Source organism: Fulmarus glacialis, unplaced genomic scaffold (assembly GCF_000690835.1).
Source record: "Fulmarus glacialis isolate BGI_N327 unplaced genomic scaffold, ASM69083v1 scaffold13780, whole genome shotgun sequence".
Lineage (NCBI taxonomy): Eukaryota > Metazoa > Chordata > Aves > Procellariiformes > Procellariidae > Fulmarus > Fulmarus glacialis.
The window spans coordinates 5,538-31,474 of record NW_009188417.1 but is presented as its reverse complement, the minus strand read 5'-3'; the positions used below and the strand labels follow the sequence as shown (position 1 = coordinate 31,474).

Here is a 25,937-nt window from a genome sequence, read left to right as displayed (position 1 = left end):
GCTGATTCAGCTGTAGCCCTTCTAAAATAGTTTCCCTGTTGTATCTGCCTACGTCAAAGGCAGAGTGGAAGAATAAACTGTTCTTTGCAGCGATTGATGGCTTGGCATGAAAGCTGAAAGGGCTTTGAATCTTTTAATTTTGGGATTCCTGGAGAAACTTTAGTATTAAACTTCTGCTTTTACGTGGGAAATGAGAATTGTCGTGTACTGTGTCCTGTGACTGTTAAGCAATCTTGAGGTTTTCAAGGTAAAGGAGACAACTAAACTGCAGTGTCCGATTCTGGGTTTCACATACAAGGAAAGACCCGTTGGTGCGAAGTCAGGGAATGTGATATAATGTCAAATCAGGGGGTTCACATAAACAGCACAGCAGCACTGTTTGCTTGGGTTGGCATATCAGATTTGCCCTGCCCCTCCATCATTCCTAAGTAACCATTTTTGAGTTGGAGTAAGTTCATGTGGTCATTGGGTTAGGAAGGTCCTAACCTGTAGCCTGTGTGGAGATGATCTGACCACGCAGCTTCCTGGCTGTAGGTCTAGGGAAGGACCAACGTGTCTGGTCCCCTCTTGAGCGTGGGCTTTCAGCATGAATTGCTGTAGAACTGCAGGAAACTTTCATTGCTGGAGAAAGAAAATAAAATGCTGCAGTTTCATATCCTGTGATCCAGGTAGCTTTTACTTGCTGAATTGTGAGATGAGGCTGTGGGACTGCTTAGGAGACTCTGCTCAGGTGAAGAACTGCTCTTCACTGGGGTATAGCAGTGGCAGAGATCCACCGAGGTAAAGGTTTGTTGTTCCAGAAAATTCTGCATAACTGAATGAAGATGTAGGTATCTTCTGCAGGGTAGATGATGAAGGCAACTTTTGTAGGGGCAGACCCAACTATGGTCTCGCTCAGCTAGCAGTCCTTTAATACTACTTCACGTGTGCTTGAGCCTAGTTGGATAGCCTAGGAGGACTGTTGGGTAACTGACAAGGATCTCTTTTTGTTCATTTACTAAATATCTGTTGTAGCTGGAGAGCATGGAGCAAGTTGTTTGATCTGTCCATCACAAATCATGCCGTTGGTACTTGTGCATAAGGACTCTGCCTGATCTTGCTGCCGTGCTTGCTTGCCTGCCTCCTGCACCTTCATACAGCATCCTCTGTCCCACCCTGGGCAACACAGTTTCTGGACAAGGGATCAGGTTAATAGACTGAAACTTGGTCTCTGTGTGCATCTAGTACATAAATGATGCATAGATGATGCACAACTGGAAATCAAAGAAGTGGAAAGATAGAAGCTTATTCCATTGGAATTTACCTCAAACAGGTGAGAACTTTAGAGGATGTTTATCATTCTCCTCAAGGCAGGACAAGCCTCAGCTCCAAAACTGTAAGCAGGCCAAAGACCCACTACACAGATCTGTGAGCCTTTATAATGGGAAGAAAAACATTATCAAATAAGCTTGAACAAGTTCTCCCGTTACTGTTTTAAGTTCTGTTATCACATAATGTACCATACGGCATGTAATTACACATTAGGGAATATTTCTAAAGGCACAGATGACTGTTAGAAAACAGGCACACGAGTTTCTATGACTTTGTGAAGAGTGTGAACTTAAATCTATCAACTGCAGCACAGTAATTTCTTTGGTGCGTGGCCGTAATTGAACAGTAGCTGACGTGGTGGTGGCTTGTTGAGTGTCTTCTTACCCAGGGAGGCCCTTTGCCTTGAAATGTTTCCCTACGAGCACCATGGATGCGGTGTGTTTTCTTTAGTGCAAGCCATTACATAGACTGCTGAAATGCAGCAAGAGTTGTTTTATTAATGCCGTCCCTGTCAAATACGCCTCTGTTTTGGTAATTAGTCTGGCGTAACAGACTGTGCGCATTTTAAAAGCCAGTGTATTTTGACTCTTGGCTCTGACATGAGGCAATCTCTGTAAATCAGCTCTTTTGGTAGACTCCTCTATTGTTGAATGCTAGCAGTAGTAGAAGCAGTTTGCAGTGCTTGTGTTTATTTTGGGCTCTCCGCCTTTCCTCAGCAGCCACGAGCGGTCAAACCCTTTCTTTATCTGTCATGAGAGATTGGAGGCCTAAAGCTATGGTTTTGTGCAGCATCAGGAAGTTCTTGTACATGAGGTACAAGGAGCGTGAATAATCTTTCTGGCATGCGCTCTGGCCACGGTAGCAGCTCCGTGCTGCACCAGACAGGGTCTCAGCCTGCTGCGCTGCTGCTGGCACCAGCGCCGTCCCCATGGGCAAACACCCAACTTACAGTGCTAGTAGGGACACCTGTACAAAGCCAATTTCCTCTTCCACCCTTACCTGAAGAAGGGTGGCAAACATCTTCTAAAGTATTTTTAAACATACCTTTGAAAATGAGCCTTCCAGAATGAGTCACGGCAATCAAAGCTTGTTATTTAATTGGCCAAAGCCAGTGGTGGGGGAGGCCGTGGCTTTCACAAATTCGGTCCAGGCAGTTCCCATCACAAGGCTGATTTTCTCATTGGGCACACGCATGAGCGGGAGGACTGGCACGGAAAGGCAGCAGCCGTGGGGAGTGCTTGGAGGGTTTTAAGCCATCTCCAAGGTAAACCTGGGAGATGGTAACCATGTCAAAATGATTTGGGGGAAATGAGCAATGCAGATGTTGGCTTCTGTATGAAACCCTTGCTCTCAAGCTTGCAAAATTCAATCTCGGGCCTGTTGTTATGGAAAGAATATTTTTGCTGTGATCACAGTTACCCAGACTGTGGTGTAGGGCAGCTTTCCTGCGGTTAGTACCCGCTCCACTAACATCACCGTTGTGCAGGCAGTATGGTTTCTCCAAGGAAGAAAATGGGGAGTCCTTAGTGTGTTGTGCTTAAATTACATCACTACTTATTAGCATCTTATTTCTCAAAAAAATCCCACAACTGCCCACCACCGCCACTTCTGCCGAAGGCCCCACTGCAGTTGGCACAGTGCAATGAAGTGGGATTAGCTGGGAAGAGTTTGGCCTGCGAGTCCTTAAAAGTGGCCACCACCATCTTGAAAGGAAGTAGTGGGGACTACTTCTTTCCTTCCCCTTTCTTCTGTGCCCAGCTGTAGCGAAAGGAAAGAAAGACATCTGTAATACGACAGTTAGTGGTAAACATGCCTTGTAACATGAAATCCTAGTTCAAAATTACGTGTTTGTAGCAGGGTACACACGGGCAGTGTAGGGATACGCAGGCTGAAGTCGGTCGATGAGCACTGCCAGAGCTGGCAGATGCTCACCTTTGGGAACCAGTAACACAACGGGAAATGGGAAGTGGATGCTCTTCTGGTTAGCGTGTTTCTCTGGAAAAACCTAGTGCTTTGAGGTGTGAATCTGATTTTCAAGTTTTGCACTTTATAGAGTTTTTTTGTCTAAAATCATTCCTGCACAAGGTTAACGAGGTTTTAAGGGGACAGTGTCATTGGTGAAATAGCTTTCCTGGTGTGATGAGGGAAGGCAAAGAAATGGTGAACAAGACGCCTGCTGGCTTCGGGGTCAGCAATGCTGAGGTCCGTTAGGACTAACTCCTGTCGGGTGGCAAATCGTAGTTCCAGGAAACCTAGGAGGAAATACAGCTTCTCCTTGACACAACTGCCTTTTCTTCTGCCTTCAATGGGAGTCTCTGCAATGGCCCTCGGGCTTTAGAGGAATGCATTCAGGTAGTTAGCTTTCCAAAAATGGAATGTATATGAAGAATACATCACATCAGTGAACTCAGACTCACCAGCTGAACATGCTTTTATACAAGCACTAATAGAACAGCACTATCTGTTAATAGAAGAGGAAAATCTGTTTTCTTTCTCCGTCTTCCGTATAAGATCTCCACCTAATCAACAGCTGTAATGCTTGCAAATTTTCGGAGCCTTCTGGCTTAGATATTTGGGATATAACATCACTTTTAAAATATTAGTCTCTGGTTCTGTGCATACTAAACGGGTTACATCTAAAAGACTTCCATCTGGGGAAAAAGGGAGGCAATGTACCATTAATAACCCAGCTGCAAACCTCAAATTCTCTATCCCATACATATACCCAAAAAGGCAGAGAACAGAAATTTGAGTGCATCTGCAAGTAATAAAATGTTTCCTTCCATATGTCAGTTATTTTTTTGAGTTTCAAACAGCCACGACAGCCATGGTAGACATTACTTCTTCACTGCTCCTCACACCAGCTTTCTTGGCTTCATCCACACGGCATAAAATTCTTTAATGTCTTACTCCTAAATCATCCCCACTTAATGGGAGGACTGACTGTAACAGCAGCACTGGAAAAGGGAATGGCTATTGCAGGGCACTTGGTACTCTTTTTTTTAAATGAAGTGCACCATCCTTTCCCAACCCTCCTATTGTCTGAAGATTGTTTTCAAGTTTTTGCCATTGTGATTTTGATGAATGATTTATGCCTTTCATGAGATGATGAGTCAGAAAAAGATTTTTTTTGCCTTGTTTCCTCTCTCATTTAGTGTCAGAATGAGAGCTTTTTTTATTAAATATATCCTGGATTATCTAAATTTATTAAATTACAAATCATTAAAAAGGTAAGCTTTAGTTAAATAAAGACATTGAGATTTCAAATTCAACATATAGCTGGTATGGGAATATCTTTTCTCTAGTACTTAATGGGTGCTAATCTACACTACATCCATGAGATTTAGATTTATGCCAGTGTAGTCAATAACCAGACAGGAATCAGTGATCATTGGCATGTAGCATGTGAAGTATTTAGGTCACAGGATTTTGCAGCATTATATTCTTGGAATAAAAATGTAAGTGGGATAACAATGATGGACGAGAATGCAATATCTGTCAAGAGGTAACGAGCAGTTTTTGTGGCTTCAGGGCCAGATTAAAGGACTGATAACAGAGACATCTTTGCTTGGTGTTCCTGCTGGTTTAACAGATCTGAAAATAAGGCTGTTACATAAAAGTGGCATGAGGGCCCTCATTTCAATTGTTAGCCATAGGAAATAGTCCCTTAAATATTTGGCCTTCATAATAACTAAAAATAGATTAATGGAGTTAGAATTTGCAAATTTTTTTATTTTTCCTCCTAAGCATATTAAAGTGCTAGTACAGACCTTTCTCTGTCCAAGCCTACTGACAACAGTCTTCTTTTTCCAGCTTATCTTTTGTGAACACCCTGGAAGTAGTCCACGGGCCCCCATGGATTCCCAGCTGACAAGCGAGAAAACATTTCTAGAGCAAATATTAAATCAAATTTATTTTTGCATAGCTTAAAATTGCAAAGCATGGCGTCAGTGCTTGATACTCACTTAAGCGCCATGAAATATTCTTTTATTTTCATTAACCATCTCCCATTTTTCTAAGCTTAATCTTCACAGAATTATTTTTAACAGCTATGCATTTTTTGTTCACTTTTTTTATTCTTAACCTTAAGGCAGTTTTCATTCCAAGTGGACTAAGGCAGCTACGTGCTTCTGAGCAACTGCAAAAAGAGGTGCAAGCTGGGGGTGTAGAGGGGGTGCCCGTACCCGAAGTCTACTAGCCAACTTGCTTTGGGGACAGTGCAGTGCATTTGTCTGTGCAAATGCCTGGGATTTTTAAGCCAGGGTATGCTTCTTTGTGCCTTTGGTTTGAGAGGGTGCTTGTGTCCTGTCCAAGTTCCACTGAAGGAGAATCATTCATACTGGCAGCGAGCTGAAGCAAGAGGCTCTGGCCAGAGAAGCTGCAGAGCATCTTCCTCAGATGGAGCTTGATGTCTGATCTGAATGCGTTTGGGGTTCACTGTACCATATATTTCTCCCTATAGTAAATATTGTACCGGATCTATAAGACTGTGGGGAATAGTTTTCTCATTCTGATGGAGTTGTGCCATCCACAATACTAGATATTAAATAATGTTTCACATTGTATCCTTTGCATCCCCAGAATAAAATACAATGGATGCTCAAATTGCTGCTGAAAACTACCCAGGCTTTTCTTCCATTTCTGTTCCTCTGTTTTCAGCTGGTTTAAATCTTGAGAACATCTCAGCAGAGCTAGAAATGAGAGCTTTTGGCAGCTGAAAAGCCATAATTCATCGAAAGAAAGGGAGTGAATGTGATGGTGGGGAGCCTGGCTGACCAGGCGTTTGCAGCTTGGGCTGGATTGGGTTAGCTGCTCAGCTGTCTTACAAAAACTGAATCTTTAGAAGAACTGTCAGGGATCATTTCTGTCTTTTCTGACTCCTGTGAGGCTAGAAAGAGCAAAAAACCAGGGTTGTTTGTTTCAGAGGGGGGCATTGTTTTGGCGTTTTGTTTGTTTTTTGAATTCTACTAAGTTTACTTCTGATAAGACAGAAGTGGGAAATGGCCTAGGGAATAAATTGATTGGTAAGTTCATATTTTTATTCAATGCTAAAAATTCTGGGCACGGATGTGTGATGCTTCTGTTCCCATGCAGATTAATTTTCATTCACTAACATTTGCAAACTCAGGCTGTTTCTCAGCTGTTGCCAAATGCTGTTGGCAATTCCCATTGTTAGGAAATTTCTCCAGGTAGGTCTTCAGATTTTTTCCCAGCATGGTGTTGGGTAGTATTTACTACCTCTGATACCTTTTGCATATTGTATGCCTTTTCTATACTCATGGGCAGCCACCTGCGTTTCCTTTTAAATACGTTTTGTTTTTTCCTGCCTGATACTGAGGAGTGGGCTGTTTTGTACCACAGTTGTGGCTGGAAGTAAAGTGGGGCAAAGTGGCTTGGTTCATTGTGGCAACCTGATCGACAGCAGGATATTTGTCCCGTGACAGGGAGTTGTTTTCCTATACGGAAACAGTCTCAGCTGCGTCTTAATTACAATACCACCTATACAGCTACGGAGCCACTTCAGGCCTTCCTTTGGAGACATCTTTTAAAGGAATTAAGTCATCTGATGGTGACCAGACATCGTCTTGAATTTCTGCTTTGGACTGCAGCCAGTTCCAGGCAGACCGCATGAACTAGCAGCAGCAGATGAGAGCAGGCCTTTTCTAAACCTATCTTAAAAACAGGGCTTTTTTTTCTCCACATATCCCACAGGTAAAAGCTACCGTAGCAAGAGTAGACTTAGACCAAGTATCATGTTGGTTTTCTTTTCCTCTTTAGAAGAAAAACAGGGTAACACTGGTTTAGTTCAGAGCTGTTCAGAAGTGTGTCAGGTACCCCCAGTGCAAAGGTCTTTTACTCTGAAATACTCTAGTAATCAGGGTGGCCTTTCTTCTTCCTGTGAAGAATAATTTTTTTATTTTAGATCAAACTGAAGAGCAGTTTTCTGCTCTGAAGAAGCGTAGAAGGTTGGAAGAGGAAGCCATTGCCAAAAGCCTCCTAAAAAAAAAAAAGTCACAAATGTCTTCAACAATATTTTTTAGACCTCTGGGAAAAAATTTACCGCAGAAGGTCGGATGTGGGTCTTTGCATACAGGAGTTACCCCTTTCACGCTTTGGTGCCTGCTTAGGAAAGCTACAGTGAACGTTGGGTAGAATAAAATGGGCAATCGATGCTGTGCAGTGAAAAGTAAGGTGGGAACCCCTGGGACTCAGAGCAGCAGGTTTGGGCGATTATGTCAGATAAAGAAAAGACTCAATTTGGTATAGTATTGCTTTTTCACTTAAAACTGCATTTGCAACTGTCATACTTTTTTCAACAAGTTGGGGCAAATAGGTGTTCACAGAAACGCTGGTAAAAGTAATAGTAGTAATAGTGGCAGGTACCTTCTCAGTCATCAGAGATACATGGCTCCTGTAAGGAAGTTTATGCTCTGCTGAGAAAGCATAAGCTGCTGTGCAGGAAGACAATTTCTAGTCTTTAAAAGCCTGAATTGTCAATCTAAAAGGATGATTGATACCTTCTTCTATTATCAGCTCATTTTAGCAGAATCTCTCTTTAGTGGGGAAATACTTGCAGACATAAAAATGTGGTGAAAGTCACAAGAAACCAACTTTTTAGCCTGTTGAAGCTACAGCTAAATTTTAGGAGAGGTGTGTTCGTTTAAGGAATTGGAGCATCCTGCCTGACCAGAATTTTTGAGATGTGCTATTTGATCCAGCTGGAAATGCCATAATCCTTAATCAACAGCACTGTCTTGGAAAAAGTTTTGTGAGATTTGGCTCGATATACATCTGAGATGGTTTTTGATATGTGGTCTCGTTGCTTCTCATTTGAGATCAAATGATAGACTTTATGTGACAGCCTATAGATTTGTACATTTGAGATCTTGACAGAGGGCTTCAATCCTGGGATTTGCTTCTTTCTTGTTATAGAAGCTCTGCAGAGTATATTGCAAATCCTATTTATTCATTCATGCATTTAATGAGATGAAATGTGATTTGAAGGGGGCTTGCTTCCTAAAGATTGGGTGGTTTCTTAGTTTTCATTGTGCAGCCTTGGCTTTTTTTTTATGCTTTAATTTTACAAATTTCTTTAACATCTTAGAGGAATATCTTGCATAAACTGAAAGTATAAACTGTTCAGTGTGCCATCATCAACTTCGGAAATGGGAGCAAAGAGTAAGAGACTGCTATGCTGGAGAACTGTTATCTTTTTAACCATTCCCTGTTATCTGTTTTCCAGAGAGCAGATTTGACCTCTGATAAAGATTTATACCTTGACAACAGCTCTGTTGAAGAAGCATCAGGCGTCTATCCAATTGATGATGATGATTATTCTTCTGGGTCGGGTTCAGGTGAGACAACATGTCACAATTTGATTTTTAAAAAGTGTAAGAAGTAATGCAATTTTTTGAGGAAAAGCTGTGCAGTTTTCCTTTATAAGCTGGAGATGATACTTTCAGTGAGTACCATGAGCGCTTGGCTCTCTATAGAGCATTGAGCATCCCTGCGGGCTGGGTTTTAAATATTAGCTTTCTGCTCTTTTTTCTTACTCCTTAGTTGCATCATTTCACTGTGGTATTTTCTCTCTTCTGTCCCTCTGGTTTCTGTGTAGATCTCTCTAGAGTTTAGAAATAAGGGTTAGAGGTGGCTTAGTTCTCCCATAGCATAATGCTAATTTAGTAGTCTGTAAAAAAATATAGCAACAGTAAACTTGTTTTCTCTTATATGCATTCAGGTTGATGTAAACATGGTGTCTACTTCTTTTTTTTTGTTGTTCTTTTAAATTTGGAACTCTAGATACTGCCAAAAACATGACAGTTTTCTATGAGGTAATTACATCCACATAGTGAATAAAGAAATTCATAAACATAACATACTGAGTTCTCAGACTTAAACACTTATTAGAGGCATGTAGCTAGCTCATCACTTTTCAAAAAACTGTCAGTGAAACCTCATTAATAATTTCTTTTAGAAAGCCTCTTTGTGGGGTGTCTTCTAGACTAGCTGGGAGGCTCCAGCCATTAAAAGTTAAGTGCAGGATTTTATGGTAGTTCTGGAAGAGAAATTTCCTTATTGTTGTGAGCATTTGCTGAGCTGTTGTAGAAATCCCATTTATTTTCCAAGTGTGTTACTTATTTGTTTGTTATTGCACTTTCTGTAATCTGTCTTTTGATGTTTATATATCCTTGTGAGTTTTTAAAGTGTGAGCCCATCTTGTAGCACCTTTTCTTTGTTACCTTGTAAGCCACAGCTGAGATTTTTTGGATGGATTTTTGTTTTTCCTTTCTTTTGGAGGTTCAAACATATGTTAAAATGAAGTCTACAGAGGTCTGATTATGCTGCCAGGCAAATCCAGGCCTATTGGTCATGGGCACCTGGGAGTTTGATGTTCCAATGTGATCAGAGGCTTAATTGGACATCCTTGGTGTAGACTTCTTTGAGGGGAAATTTAACTTTTCATTTGAAAAAAAAATAACAAGTCAGTGATTTCATCCGGTTTCCAGGACTGTCTAAGAAAAAGTCTGATCTCTGAGAAAATTGCCCTTTCAGTAAGCATCCCACTCTGTCATGACTTCAGAAGCTGGTGACTTTGTAAGCTTCAGGAAAGGAGATAGATTGACAATAAACAGTGGTATGGAGAATGGTCTGTTTTGGTTTTATTTCATCTCTCTGTGGAGTTTGGCTGTTTCTAATATGGATGATTCAAAATGCAGCCCTGCTTTTGAAGTGGAAAAGACTGTACAAGAACTGGCTTCTGATTTTATTAACCCATCTCAGTGGCAAAGGTGGAGCCAGAAGGACAGAAACTACCTCTAGACTTCACCAAGAGTAACACCTTGGCTTTCTCTTCTCTCTTTTCCTGTGTTCAGCCTTGAGCCATGGGTGGAAGATGGAGTACATAACACACACTCATGCTACCTCAGGCAATTTCTTTCTTTCCTGCAAGAAAGCAGGAAGTCTCATTGTAGACTGAGACTACCTGGATGCCCCTCCAGAGAGCTCATGTGACAGTACCAAAATCTAATTCTTTTGAACAAAGGAAGAAGTCTAAGTTCAAATCATCTTCTGAGCAAATCTAAGTTTTATTCACTTAAGAAAAACATCTCAAGAGGGAAGCAAATTAGCATCCTCTCCACCCTGCTCATCCTGCACTTACTATCTCCATTTTGTGAAGTAGAAAGTGTCCTGCAGATGTACCAATGGTCAATTTTCCTCACATTATGTTGAATATGTTTCTCTTTACTTGATATCCAGTGATGTAGTGTTCCTAGAAGGAAGAGCCTTCCCACTCAAGAGTGGTTTTCTTGCTATGTAATTCCACTCCAAGCAAACAGATCCAAGATGACAACATGCTGACTCCTTTCCTTGGTGTGAAAATTGTTAGCTGCCACCAGGCCTATGGAAATAAACAGGAATTGTCAGCATCACCATTGCAGGTCTGCAAGCAGCATTAACAAATGTCGCTGTAAGCATGTGTCCTGGTTTCGGCTGGGATGGAGTTGATTTTCGTCCTATTAACTGGTATAGTGCTGTGTTTTGGATGTAGTATGAGAATAATGTTGATAACACACTGATGTTTTAGTTGTTGCTAAGTAATGTTTACGCTAGTCAAGGACTTTTCATTTTCCCGTGCCCTGCCAGGCGCGCAGGGGGCTGGGAGGGAGCGTGGCTGGGACGGCTGGCCCAGCTGGCCAATGGGCTATTCCATACTATATGATGTCATGCTCAGCATATAAGGTTGGGCAAAGAAGAAGGCGGGGGGGGGCGTTCAGAGTGATGGCGTTTGTCTTCCCAAGTAACCGTTACGTGTGATGGAGCCCTGTTTTCCTGGAGATGGCTGAACACCTGCCTGCCGATGGGAAGTAGTGAATGAATTCCTTGTTTTGCTTTGCTTGTGTGCGTGGCTTTTGCTTTACCTATTAAACTGTCTTTATCTCAACCCACGAGTTTTCTCACTTTTACCCTTCTGATTCTCTCCCCCATGCCACCTGGGGGGGGGTGAGCGAGCGGCTGCGTGGTGCTCAGTGGCTGGGGGGGGGTAAACCACGACAGCATGACACATTTCAAACTAGAAATTGGCTGAGGGCTTTTTGTAAGGAGAAAAAAATGTGATGGTGTTCTGTTTTTTTTTCCTTTCCTTTCATAGCCTCTTTAGTCTTCATGTACATTCAGCTACTGATGGTCATCTGCCCAAGTGTTCAGTCTGAATCCTTTGGTCAACAGTTTCTGAAGGGACCATGCCTGCTTCCTGATTGTCCTGTATCAACATCAGAAAGTCCGTAGTGAATTCATTAGTCCATTGTTTCCTTCTTGCAGTCTCCATCTCTGAGGAGATGCCTCAGTCTGTCATCACTCTTTTTAGTGTAGGTGTTTGTATATCGCATAATAATGAAAGGGTAAAAATAATTTTTCCTGCCTATATACAACTTGAAATGCTTTTATGACTACTGTTGCTTTTTCCTCTGGCATAAAAGATCTTAACTGAGCCCTGGTCTTGCAGGTATCTGGAAGTAGCTGCTAAGTAGCATGACTACCCTTATGTTAAGGAAAGCCACTACCTCTATTCTGTTTATCTACACTTTGGAAAACTGTCTGATTCTTGTGTCTTCTCCTTAAATTACTCCTGGTAGACAAGTCTATGCAATATATATCAGAATCTGATGCAGATCTTCCTTCTCCTTCTTCTCTTTCCCCAACCTAATATTTCTCAGTCAATAGCAGCCTGAGTTGAGAAGGTTAGCTCAGGATGAACTAGGTCTAGACTGACATTGTGACTGGGGACTGTTCTTGGAGGAAAGTTATGGTGGTTATGGGGGCTGGAGCTCCTCCAAGAAACACAAGAGCAGATCTGCTTTGGCTCTTGACCTAATGGGAAGCCGAAGTTACACTCCAAGACCAGAAGGCAGTTTAGGAGTCCAGTGGCAGTGTGGCGTGGGGCTGGGTGACGGGTGGTGGCTGGGCCAAGGGGGAGGCACGGGTGTTCTCGTAGGTGCTGAACAGGAGCTGGCATGGGGGCCATGGCCAACGCGGGATGCTCCTGGCCGCGGTGGCAGTGTGCCCAGCAGGCATTCCAGGTGGGGCGACACACCCTCTCCTGGTGTGCTTCCCCTCCCGTGGTGCAGGCAACATGGCAAGTAGTCATTTTTCTGCTTCCTAAGGTCCCACTCATATGTGCCTTTCAGATTGGCTTGGAGCAAGAGATTCTTCTGTCCACCTGCCACACCAGCCCCAAGCATGCTTCATGACATTAACTGCCTGGTTCTCCAGGTCCTTTAATGTAAAAACCTACTGTTTGAAAGTGTGTTTTTGTTGTGCTGGACAGAATCTTCAGTATACTTCAGTATAGTTAGGACTCTTCCTTTTATTTTCTTCAAGTTTGGTTGTTTTTTTTTCCTCTCCTCAGATGAGAATTACCAGAGACACAACATCCTTGCACTGTCCCCGTTTATTTCAGCTGCAGTTCCCTGACAGGGCACTAGTATTATGTTTATAGTGTCATCTCTGGTTGCCTAAGACTGTGTTGATTAAGGGTTGTGTTGGGGGCTTTTCATGTGAATGGGAGTGAGATATAAGGCAGCTAAAAATGTGTCATTCTGGTATGTGCCACACTGATGATAGAGATGGAAGGCGTGAAAGGGATGGTGGGTATTTGTGTGCCCGCCTTATAACAAGTTTGCTTGTGGTGGTAGTACTCCCAGAGTGCGATGTGCAACAGCAAACAAATATGATGCCAAAAGGTAGGGTGAAATGATTGGATTTGTTTGGTAGGAAGAGTTAATCACTGGCTGCTTTGCAAGTAAGAGTGCTAACTAACGTGGGCTTTTTGTAGTACGCAATGATTTAAGATGACACAGTCTTGATTTCCTGACAAGTTCCCTCAAGCACCAAGAGTGTGAAAGAGCATTTGCATCCCATCATCCAAGGGGCAGCTAATAGACACGTCACTGAGGGCTATATTAGATATTTCCAATACTACTGCACAATTTAGAGCTATATTGACCATTATGAAGACAGCAGTTGGGCATCCTGAAGAAGTTGCAGAGGATAAAAGACAGTATGTGATGGTTGAGAGCTCTCAACTCTTGACCACAGAGATGGCTATGGGTTTAATTACTGCAGGGTAATCATTAAGAGGGCGGTATCTATTTGTAGAGGGGCTCAAGGCAGTTAATGCCCAGCACCGTCACCCAAGCTGGCCAAATCCAGAAACCATCTAAAAAGACAGTGATATTTTCAAGAGGAAGAAGTAAGCTTTTATACTCCAACCATTTTGTAGTATTCCTCTTAACAACCTAGTTGGGAGATATGCTTAAGATAGTCTGTAGGTTTTTTCCCTTCAATCCTATTTGGATTCAGGGAGGGGGATGGTTTTCTTTTTTTTTTTTGCCTTTTAGGGAACATGATACTATGTAAAATGCTATTGCTATGTTCTGGAGAGCTTTAGGGAGGTTTTTTTGATCCCTCAGTCCTGTTTACGGGTAATTCTGAGAATACTGCTGTCAGTTTAGCAAGGGAAATGCCTTCCTCTTGTTTACTCCATGTCAAGCAGAGACCTGTCTAGATAAAGCTAATTGGAAAGCAGGAACCACGGGGATGTGTCTGAGCCGGTACTTGAGTCGGCCTAAACGATAGGTACCCCGATGTTTTTGGGATTGTCAGGATTCCCCTGAGGCCGTACAGAAGGGGAGTTGGGTACCTTTGGTGCAAATCTAGCGACTAGTCCAGGGGCTAGGTTAGTCACCCATTTGTTGAGAGACCGGAGATACGCATCCTCTGTATACAGAGAGGTTCAGACCTGTAACACTCACCATTTTATCTGGCAGACACAACTATTGCCTGAAGCGAAGGTGGCATTTAAGGATTTGGAGGAGCAGTTGTGATTAAATGGGACTTATCATTTCATAAAAAGAAGAAAATATAGTTCTGTACTCTCAAAGTGTGTTTTATCAGATCTCTAATCTGATCACCAATTTTAATTTCCTTGACTGTGAAAGTCTTGTGTAATTTGGAGGAGCTTTGGAAGGTAAAGCAGGCTGAGCTATCCATTGGGCCCTTATTTCTCAAAGAAAACTCTTGAGGCAAAGCCAGAAAAATTTTCCTGTTGGATGCCTTTCCTCACCTGTGTTTTGAAGCAAGATGTTGGTTTTTTGATCTTCGAGTAGCATTCCAGGAAAATACCTGATTCTTGTTGTGAGGTCTTTATTCTGAAAGTTGAACTGTAATTTTGGTATCTCTGAAGGTTTTTCCAGTATTATTCTGTGCCGGTAGCTTTAATGTAGTACTTTTTTTAACGATTCGAAATTTTCTTTTCTACAGTACAGAAGTTATTTTAGTTATTGTCTTGTTAATCCCCTTCATTTCAATGCCAAATGTGTGTAATTCTTGGTCGTGAGTTCAAAACTTTGTTATTGCGCTCGTATTTTCAGCCTGTTTTCTTTCTCTACAAAAATAAGATAAAAAGTCAGTTTGGAATGAGTGAGTCATACTATTCTGTTGTAAGAGGATATATTTTTATTTGTTAGGAATTACTCGTATGCACATTTGCTGGATTTATTACCCAATAGTTACTTGGGTAACCAGTGTCTGTCATGAGCCGAACACATTGAGATTCCTAAGGAGTGGTCCAAGAATAGGTCGATTCTTTTCCTTTTTCAGGCCTTGCAGCAATTTAGTCTCTTGTCTGTGTCTTCTTCGTTCCAGTATCACTAAAGGATATTTATGAGACATGTCCATTCTCTTATGTTAAAGGAGCCTTCATATCCAGCAGGGCTTTGAATGTGGAGGAAATTAAATTTAAGGTCATCTTTAAGGAGTTTTCTGTCCTCTCACTCTTTAGAAAAAGGCTTCTGAATTATGTGGAGTTTAAAAATATGTGAATTCCTAGTGACTGAAATACAAAGTAATAGCAGTCTTCCTGTAGATAGAAAAAACCTGCTTGTTTTTTTATGTTTGGGGGTTTAACAGATTTGCTGTAGAGGAGAGATTTTGTTGTTGAAGCAGCATGTTACAGGGAAAAACTGTTCAGTTCACGTGGTTTAAGTCAAGTCAGGATAAAGAAGTTTATTGATTGATTGATTTATGATACGCAATTAACTGGTAATCATTAAACTATACTTTTGGGCTTAATATCAGCAATACAACAGATAACCACAATACCAGCCACTTAAAAAATGGTAACATGCAACTACAAATTTCCAACCCCCCTTCTGTAACTGATCCCAACGTGTGCCACACGCACGCACAGATTTGTGTGCACACGCACACCTGCCTCACAGGCTGTGGGGTGTGCAAGCTCCCCTCATCTGGGTGTGCAGGACCCTCTGCCCGCACACCCCTGCAGTGGGAAACATGGGTGCCCCCAGCGCCATGTGGTCCCAGAGCCCCACCACCTCCTGCCACCCCCAGGAGGTGACCCTGCACCCCCGGGGTGCGGGTTCCAGGGGTGCCCCCATGGTGGCCATGGGAGAGCTGGAGGTGGCTGCTGGGGGCACCCATGGGGTGGGGGGTGGCGGCGCCAAGCCCCAGCAGAGCCCCCAGTGCCACGGGGCCACGTCAGACAGGGTCACACCAGCCCTGATGGCTGCTGCTTCCACTCCAGGGTTTCTCCCCCCGTTACAAGCGTTTATGCTTTTTTCATACTTCTTTTCAGGCTGCTTCCTTCTGTTTCAGAAATATCATGGTAATTTCCTGGTTACTGCTTAATCCAGCTGATGGCCCCCTTTCCTCTTTCATGGGATCACTTGGGGCCAATATCCCCTGACAGTTCGGGGCACACTTTTTGCAACTCGCATCTTTATCTCAGCAGGCATTGTCATCTGGGCCATTTGCCTTCGGGGGGCTGTGCAAGCACCCCTTATAATAAAAAATGTAATTGGTCTGGAAGTATTTCACAGGTCAATGAAAATGTTGCCTTTTTTGTCTCCAGGTGCTGAAGAAGATGAGGATAGTGCAGTGACAGCAACATCCAGGACACTTCCAAAGATACCGACAACTAGTGATGCATCTAGGGCTGAGACCACCACAGTGAAAATGCAGACCAAGGTGCCTGCACAAACAAAGGTGCGTGGCTGGAGAGCAACACCATTTAAAATGGTTCCGCTGTAGCCCACTGATGGCTTGATGTTAACTTTGTTTGATTTATATGGATTAAAAAGCCCCCACAAACTTTACTTAATGCTACTGCAGCCTGTTAAATGAATACAGAGCTGCTCAGTTTCATTCCTACTAGAAGGTCTGCATAGGCACATCTGGATTTCACATGAAAGAAAGGAGAGTGCAAAAAAGAATATCTCGTGATACACAAGACACTTTCTCATGATACCTTTGAGGCCAAGCTGTACCTTTTTTACATGTCTCAAAGAGTTATTCAAAAATTCTACATGAAAATTCCCTTCTCAAAGGAGAATGTTGTGTGGTTTGGCTGTAGTTTGAACACTTGCCAGGTTCCATTTAGTATTTCAGTATTTCCTTCTATCACCATAGGTAATATTGTCCAAGTTACCTCAAAAGTGTTCTGAATATAACATACCTGATGTGTTAATTTCAGAGCTGTTATTTCATTTAGAGGCCGTTATTCTGATAAATACAGGCAATATTTAACAGCTGTTTGCTAAATATACTTTTGGGCGTTTTAAACTTATGGATAGTGTTTTTCATTCTGACATCATGATGACGAATAGATCCAGTTACAATGTCTAGCACAGCTTTCTGCGGTCAAAAAGCTTCCCATGTGTTGTGTTTGTGGGTATTGTGGAGTACGCGCGTGGAGCCACAGCTTCGTGGCTGCCCGTGACGGGCAGTGACTGTGCCGACTTGCGGTGCACCCTGTCTGTAAGCGATGCTCTGTTTTCCTTTTTGTGCCACAGTCACCTGAAGAAATCGATAAAGAGGGAAGGCCTGAGACGGATGCCAAGAAAAAGAGTGATGAGCCAGGGGATGACACCGATGTGTTCACTGAGAAGCATTCAGAAAACCTCTTCCAGAGAACAGAAGTTCTGGCAGGTGAGGCATTGTTTGCCAAGGTCCATCTTGCCAGAAATACCACAGAAAACAGAGGGGATCTATATCCAATAATGCAAACTCAACATTTGTGTTTTCTTGATAGATTCTTAAACACATTCATGGGGTAGCCAGTGGTTGATTTGATGAAAATGAGATGGGCATCTTCTGGAGTTATTTAATAGTGAAGTCTTGCTAATTGATTTGACGCCCACAAGTTGAATACTGCCTGCTGAATATCTGGAGCTTCCACAGCTCGCAAAGGGAGTTGCAATTTGGATTGATGCTTGTGGTGCAGAAATGTATTCTCACCCACACTCCCGAGCGCACGTCACTGTCTGGTCCGTCTGGTGCAGATGGACGCTGCCTGGGAGGAGCTCACAGCGGGGGGGGTGGGTGGATGGAGAAGGATGGGTGAGCGCTGTCCTTAGGATACAGAGGGTCTGTTTCCATGCATAACCCAGGGAGGCACAGGCTGGCCACCAATGTTTTCATGTGGCTTTCCTACATGTGAGGTGTTTTTGGCATAAGAACAGTGTTTACAGGTACACTTTTCCCCCGTGTCCTCAGAGGGGGTGTTGGGAGCCATGAAGGTCACACAGTTTTGGACCACATCTTCCTCTGAGCACCAAAACGTGAAATAGCCTTAATATCCACACCAGTGGAAGCACGCGGGTTTGCTCTTGAAGTCTAGTTGGAGTTGATACTTTATACGCACTTGCAAGTGCATAATGAATGTAATGCCTCTGTTCCTACAGCTCCATGAAATGTTCTCTCCTATTGCTCATCAAGAGGAAATTCATTTCAGTCTAGAGTCAGAGTGAAAACTGATGGAGAAAAGGGAAAATCCATTTCTTAGCTGGTGTAACAAAATAGTTCTTTTAAGGCTGAAAATGTTAACTTATGTTAACTTGTTAAATGTTGAAAAATGAGTTTGAAAGAAACTTAAATGTTATTATTATAAATGAAGACAACTTTATGCTCTGGCAGTATGGGTGGCTTTCTTCGTTGAGGTTTTGGAAAATTTTTAATAACTTGTAGGTGGAATGTCCTTTTAAATGATTGCCTTCATAAACACAAACAGGCTTTCTGAGAATATATTTCAGGATACTAATAATCAAGACAGTTGCATAATGGGAGCCCTTTTCTGTAATTTGAAAGTAATGGCAAACTCATTGTGTGAGATGAAAAAGAAACATGGTGCTAAACTTGTTTTTCCGGCATATTGTGAATCTCTGTTTCTTTGATTACAGCTGTTATTGCTGGCGGAGTTATCGGTTTTCTTTTCGCAATCTTCCTTATCCTGCTGCTGGTATATCGCATGAGAAAGAAGGATGAAGGCAGTTACGACCTTGGTGAACGTAAACCATCCTGTGCTGCCTATCAAAAGGCACCTACTAAGGAGTTTTATGCATAAAATTCCTATTTAGTGTCTCTATTTATGAGATCACTGAACTTTTTTAAATAAAGCTTTTGCATAGAATAATGAAGATCTTTTTTTTTTTTTTCCATTAAAGAGCCATTACGGCACCTTTATGATAAAATCCCATTGTATTTAAAACTTTTCATGTATTCCTTTAAAAATGTAAAATTAAAACTTAACATTTGCAGTGTTCTGTGAATAACAGTGGCAAAGCATTATTTTATAAAACCATCAATGTTCACTGAATCATTTTTAAAACTTTATGCATAAGTATAAAATAATGAAAATGATTGTTTTATCCTATGGTTCAATGAAAGTTGTTTAATTTTTGTCGGCATGTCTCAGATTGATCTTACAAGTTAGTTTTTATTTCATTAATTTATCTGTTTCAAAAAAATGCCTTTTTGTAGTTGTCATGGTGCAATTTGTCTTCAGATAATTCAGATAACAGTAACTTTTAGTGTAAATGTAATTTTTCAGCTATGTAAACGTTAACCTCCACTTTGTATAAATTTAAGTGTCAGAATATCAATTTTACACTTTGCATTGTTTCTCAGCGTACCTGTAGCTTCAGTGAGATTTGTAACAGCAAATTAATGTGTAAAATTGGATTATTACTACAAACTGTATAGTCGTATTCTTACTAAACAAATCTCCTGTAAGGAAGATTTGGAGTAAGCTACTGACAAACCTAAGCAAACCCAAAGACTCTAACAGTATTTTGAGAAGTTGCTGCAGATTTCTATGGCCACTGTATTTGTTAATTATTTGCAATTTGAAGGTACAAGTAGGGGTTTAAATTTTTGTTCTTTAAAAATGCGTTTAAGTTGTAAACGTCTTTTAAAGCCTTTGAAGTGCCTATGATTATATGTAACTTGTTGCAGACTGGTGTTAATGAGTATATAACAGTAAAAGAAAATGTTGGTATTTTATAAGCACAGACAATTCTAATGGTAACTTTTGTAGTCTTACATGGATAGACGTAATTGTAATTTGGGAACATAAACACTACTGAATAAATCATGTGGCCTAATACTGAGAATTCCATTGTGATATACTTTTATACTCTTTTCATTTTATGTCCATTTGCTTATGTTTTAATGTCACAGAGTACATCTAGTAGATCTTAAAAATCCAGACCAAAAAAAAAGGCTGTTGATCAGGCTGATCCTCGGACCAGATTTATTGCTGAGAAAAGTGGGAATGTTTAAGTCTCGCATCTGGTGTATGAGTTATGCGTCATTTGACCTTTGCATTATATTTAATGGCAGTATTGACACAGACCTGTTCTTCCTGCAAATGTTGTTTTCCGTACTGTAAAATTCAAAGGAGTACCCGGTTTCATTTATTGTGTATATCGGTTTTTGATTTGTTGTTCTGGTCTGGTTTTTTCCCCGGCCTTTTGGAGAATTTTGGTTTATTCTGCTCGGACTCCAGCAGAAGAGTTGAGACAAGTGGAATATCTTCGTAAGAGAAGAAGGAAATATTCCAAGTAGAAGAGAAAAGGCTCTGTTTCTTAAACCGCAGATAGGTGTTGGATAGAGGGGCACGTGGAGAAGACGATAGTCTGCCTCCTTATATTATGCTTTGTAACAGACAAATGGCTTCGTCTTCTGCTCTGTTAACCGCCTCATTTTTTATTTTTGAGATTTCCAAAATATAGGTGTTCAGGACGTCAAGCTAAACTGCTTCTCAGAAATGGCAATGTATTGTAAATAAGATCTGGTAGCTCTTCAGATAAGAGTTGCGTAACTTGTATTTGTTGCTGTCCCAAGTTCAGTGGTCATTTAGGAACAAACGAACGCTATCCTGTGCTAAAATATTTAATATATTGCTTTTTGAATTACTTATACTGGCAAGTTTTTCAAAGCCATACAAGTTCAACAAGTAAAAACAGGGTAAGAATTTAACAGGTATATCTTATTGTGCAATATTTAGTGAAATTCAATTAGTAAAATAACTGCTTGAAATAACTGTGCCAAGAAAGAAAATTTCTGGCAAATGCTGTGCCACTGCTGTAAAATAAAGCATTTGTTAAAGTGCCAAAATAAAGTCTACCATGCCTAAACTAATACTTTATTTGTATAGTCTGACATCCAGTTTTTTGAAGCCCACTTTGCTTAAGGTAGTAGATCTGAATTTTCTTTAAGGATGCAATGAATATCGCTGTAAGTATAGCTATAAATATTAAACACCAGATAAATTCTCTCCTCCTTCTTCATGAGCAAATTGATATTAAGAAGCTGTTTTCTTTTTATTTATAAATGTTAGACTCTGTCTGTATACCTAATGCACAGGACACTTTATCCAACATAGACATCTGTTGTAATTATGCAGGCTACCAAATATTATGCTTGTCGGGTTCCTCCTGCATCTGCTTACAAGCAGAAGCAATGGTAAAGTTTCAGCTCTGTTTCACCACTCGCCTTTTTTACCCCTACACATCCATTATCCGCTCTGTTATATGCAGAAGACGTCTAATGCTTCAGCTCTGTACACAGACTTAAAGTATCGCAGTCCTCCCGCCCTTCCTAACAAAAACTTGAAACTTCTTTAACATGCAATAGGCATCTCGCAATCTCTTTGCCCTTGTCTTTTCAGTGCCAAACCATACTATTGGGGAAAAATTCTAACAGAGCTATCATCTCGATTATAAACATCGGTTCAGTTTTCATCGGTCTGATAACCAGGCTGGTGCAGACACCCGGCTTCCAGCAACACTGTTTAGAAGAAATGGGCAGCTGAATGCACGTCTCTTACACTGAGACTTCCTAGCACGAGTTGGTCTTCGGTTTTGCTTCCCTTTTGTTCTCCCCTTCCTGGATGTGTTTCTAGCAATACTCTGGCTACTCATGGATGTTGCTGGGCAGCTGGGAGTCCCAGTGCCAGGCTGTGGATGCTGCGCCCCATGCCCGCAGCTAGTAGCGGCATCTGTATCTCTGGGATGGCTTTTCCTAAAGACCCTTGGCTCTTCTCCGCTGGAGCTGCTGTAGCAGCTCTGAAATTCCTCAGCAAACTGGTCTGGTGCCTCCTTGTGATTGATAGGCTCAAGTGTTTATCAAAATGCTATTTTGCTTTGACTTACTCTGGGTTATAAATGGTTACTTCCTCTTAGATTCTTTGCAAATGAAGCCTGATGCAAGTAACGTACAGCTTATGTTAAAGGAAGTGTCTTGCCTTTGCTTTATTTGTGGAAAAATAACTTCAGAAGTCGAGTTCCTTGTTCCTCTGCTTGCCAGCTTTAAAAGTGAATTGTAGCTCATGTTTACAGGCTCCGTTGCTGGTTTTTTCTTCACTTTGAGCATTGCACTTCATTGAAATAGGATAGATTAAAACCAAAATTGTCCTCTTGTATCTCCTAACAAGAGAATAGCATATTTGTAACTTTGGCTAGTTGTTGCTCTTTTTTTCCCTTGGAGCTGTGTATTGAAATGATGGTGGAGTGCAGTCTTAAATGACAGATACTATTTTTAAGCAACATACGGAATGCAGGAAACTTTTGTAAGGAAAGAAGTATCCAGATAAACATTAAACAAAAACTATTGGTGTGAAGGAAATGATGATAGCATGCTTAATATTACATTCTTTGTTCAAGTAAGCAAACAAGGAGAAGGAAAAAAGGAATCAGAGGGGAAAAAGATCTCTGAGGAAACTAACAGCTGGAAATAATATAGCGATTTTTTTTAAACTTGTGATCAGTTATATTTGTTACTTAGCACTTGCTTAATCAAACTGGCATCATTTCCTTTAAAGAATTTGCAATGTTATTATCCATTTTTAATGAGCTTTAATATTAGCTTTGCTACATTTAAGCAGTTCCCTGTGTACGATAGAGCTCTGAATCTTGGTGTGAAAACTCTGTGCTGTGAACTTTTAGAGCATTGCCTTTCCAAAACTTTCTTCAGTCTGAGGAAGCGTGACTTTGCTGTACAGTTTGTCTGAGAAAAGATATAGCAAGTATCCCCCTCCCTGGCACATCTTTTGCTCCTGGGATGGTTCGTGGCTAGAGCGGTTTTGCTGAGGAACTGGAGCGGGAGAGGGGGACGCTGACATGTGCGTTTCGTTTCCTCCTGCCTCCTGGGCTGACCAGGTGCTGGGTTCAGCTGTGTGGGTGGGAGTGGAGGAGCTGTAACCCAACCCTGCCAGTGGAAAAGATGCTTGGCCGAGATTTTTTCCCCTGTGAAGTAAAGCAAGTTGTATATTTTTTGCTTTGAAAACAAACAAATAATAAAACTTAAGCTCAGTAGAGCTAGAAATGGAAACGTGGGCTCCTGCCCTGACCGCTGTGAAAAAATTTCACATGTGCATCGGATGTGCAGAGTAGCTGCTTGCGTGGGTGGAAATCTGAAAAACCCTCTGTGTGTTTGCAGTATCTGAGCTTAGTTTCTAGTGGGGATGGGGGGGAGGGGATAGGGCCCATGTAGAACTACAGACATTAATTTGGAGTGATTGGAAAGAAGGCAGGAAGAGAAACTGTCCTGACAGCCCACGTTTTCCACTGGAAGTTACAAGGCATTTTGTTTTCTTGAGTTGTTGCCGTCACACTGAATTTGCTCTTAACACAGAGAATCTGTAGGCAGAAAGGTGGGCAGATGTTGGTGTCATACCCTGAGAGACTCTCTTGGTTGGACACAGCTACCCAGCATGTTGGAGATCTGTGCTACCTGTTGCACATGTTGCCCATCGCAGCTTCTGCTAGCTGCTCAGCCCCTGGATTTGCAGAGGAACTGCTACAGCAAAACGGGTGGAGGATCTACAAGGTTGATCCCGCGCACCTTCCGCTACCCACAGGAGGTGCTGGGAGGGCGGCAGGAGGCAACGATGAGGGTGCTGCGTTGCACTTGGAAGGGTCTGCGTTGTCTTTTGTCCATGGGAGCTGGGAAGAAAGGGATGAGACGTGCAACTGGGGCTTTGCAGTTGAAATGTGCTGTTGCATATTGAAGCAACTTTCCATTTCTTCTCCATGCTTGGGAGATGTCAAGCTTTCACTACCCCTAACTCCTTCAATACCAAATGTGTTTATGGCATAGCCTGCAGAGCTCTTGAGATTTTTAATTCACATTGCAGCTTAAAAACGGTGCTGTAGTTGGGCTGGGGCTGAGGGCCACTATCTCTCGTGGCTTAAGGTCAAGTCCAAAGAATTCCTCCAGCCTGGCAGTTCAGCCCTGGCCCGAAGTGAGAGGAAGTAGGAATGCTTGTGAAAAACTTCCAGAAAAATATTGCAAAACCTGTAATAGTTTGTTGAAAATAAACAGAGCCCAAGTTCTCTGTAGGGGGTGACTTTAATTCATTTAGATTTCTTCTGGGCCATTATGTAATTTTTTTCCCATGGATCTTTTGTTGATTTGTTGAATGCAGAGGAAGCTTCTGATTTTTTTCTATTTTCAGTCCTAAAATGAACCGAGCACTGACGTATAAGGAACAATAATTCCGCCAGACAAGCTACTTGAAGCTTATCTAGTGGTGGGAAACTATGCTCAGTGGAGGAACAAGTTCTATGTCCCAGTTACCCACCCACCTTGTATGGCCATATGTAGTCCTAGAGTCTGAACAAAGTTTGGTGCCCATTTTCCTGAGCTCCTGTGGTGGAACAGGAGCTTTTTCTAAACACTACAGCTCCCCAGAGGATACCAAAGAGAAATGGGAACAGACTTACTTTTTGATGTTTTTGTGTCATAACCCATAATACTAACGCTCGTCTCCCTCCTACTCCCCTTTCTAAATATAGCGGCAGGGGAGAAGTCAACAACCATCACACTAAACAGTACTGAAGGAATGTAAAACAGTCCAAAGTTCAGTTTTCATCATTCATCCCTATAATTTTCGTTACCGCAGAGCTAACAGAAGAGTCTTTTGTGAAAGGAAGAGAAGCGGAGCATGTGCTTCATAGAATCATAGAATCATTAAGGTTGGAAAAGACCTCTAAGATCATCAAGTCCAACTGTCAACCCAACACCACCATGCCCACTAAACCATGTCCCTGAGCGCCTCATCTACACGTCTTTTAAATACTTCCAGGGGTGGTGACTCCACCACTTCCCTGGGCAGCCTGTTCCAAGGCTTGACCAGTCTTTCAGTAAAGAAGTTTTTCCTAATGTCCAGTCTAAACCTCCCCTGGCGCAACTTGAGGCCATTTCCTCCTGTCCTATCGCTAGTTACTTGGCAGAAAAGACCAACACCCAACTCGCTATTAACTCCTTTCAGGGAGGTGTAAAGTGCAATGAGGTCTCCCCTCAGCCTCCTCCAGACTAAACAGCCCCAGTCCCCTCAGCCGCTCCTCATAAGACTTGTTCTCTAGACCCTTCACCAGCTTTGTTGCCCTTCTCTGGACACGCCCCAGCACCTCAATGTCCTTCTTGTAGTGAGGGGCCCAAAACTGAACACAGTATTCAAGGTGCGGCCTTACCAGTGCCGAGTACAGGGACACTGGTTCCTTCTGGACCAGCCCACAGTGCCAGCTGAGTTAATGTTGACTTGGGGAAAAACCTCTTCTTGGGAAGGAACAGCTGCTGGGGCTGTCTCGGATGGCTGAGGGCACAGCTTCGCTCCTCCTCAGACCAAAACGCTCGAATGAAGGACCCTGCCTTGACCCGGTGCCTTGCTGCCCGGCTAGCGGCTGTGCCGCCACCTTCATGATGGTGAGGCAAGGCTTCAGGAACAGTTCTGGTAAATCTTTGTTATCTGAGCTGCATCCCGTAGGAAAACCTTCCCTAAGAATCACAGTCAGCTTGAATTATGGACTACAATCAAAGCAGCAGCAAGAAACCTTTCTTTAAACCATCAGCTTTCACCTTGTTGTGCATGTGCCCAGATATTTTCCTAAAGAAAACTGGTTTTCATTGGCTGGTAAACAAGATGACTTGTTAACTTGTAATTTAATTTAATCTTTTCAGTAAATTTTGTACTTCTTTTTGCTCTGCAGGAGCACACACTATTTACATATTTATACCATTACAATGCTTAACTTCCATTTTTATATTCTAGTTTTTCATTCTGTTACGTTAAAAACGGTAAATAAATATTTATTTGCCAGCTGATTCAGTTTATAGCTTTTATTTGTTTCAACTTGCTTTTCAATGGAAATTGAGATTTCATTAACAATGCATAAAATTAGCACTTCTTATAAAGTAAAATATATTAAGCACATCAAAACAAAAATTAGCAAAAACCTTTTGACTTTAAAGCATATGTAATTATTGGA

At 41.9% G+C, this 25,937-nt stretch overlaps 1 protein-coding gene across 1 annotated transcript in view; it reads left to right on the top strand.

The window, feature by feature from the left end:
* The window catches only part of SDC2 (syndecan 2), a 58,493-nt gene extending 37,683 nt beyond the window's left edge, over window positions 1-20,810 (top strand). The window contains exons 3-6 of the mRNA XM_009578574.1: window positions 8,555-8,666; window positions 16,241-16,374; window positions 17,181-17,316; window positions 18,567-20,810. Coding sequence (XP_009576869.1) covers window positions 8,555-8,666; window positions 16,241-16,374; window positions 17,181-17,316; window positions 18,567-18,730 — 546 coding nt within the window. The 3' untranslated portion in view covers window positions 18,731-20,810. The remainder of the gene's footprint in view (window positions 1-8,554; window positions 8,667-16,240; window positions 16,375-17,180; window positions 17,317-18,566) is intronic.
* Window positions 20,811-25,937: the final 5,127 nt, after the last annotated feature.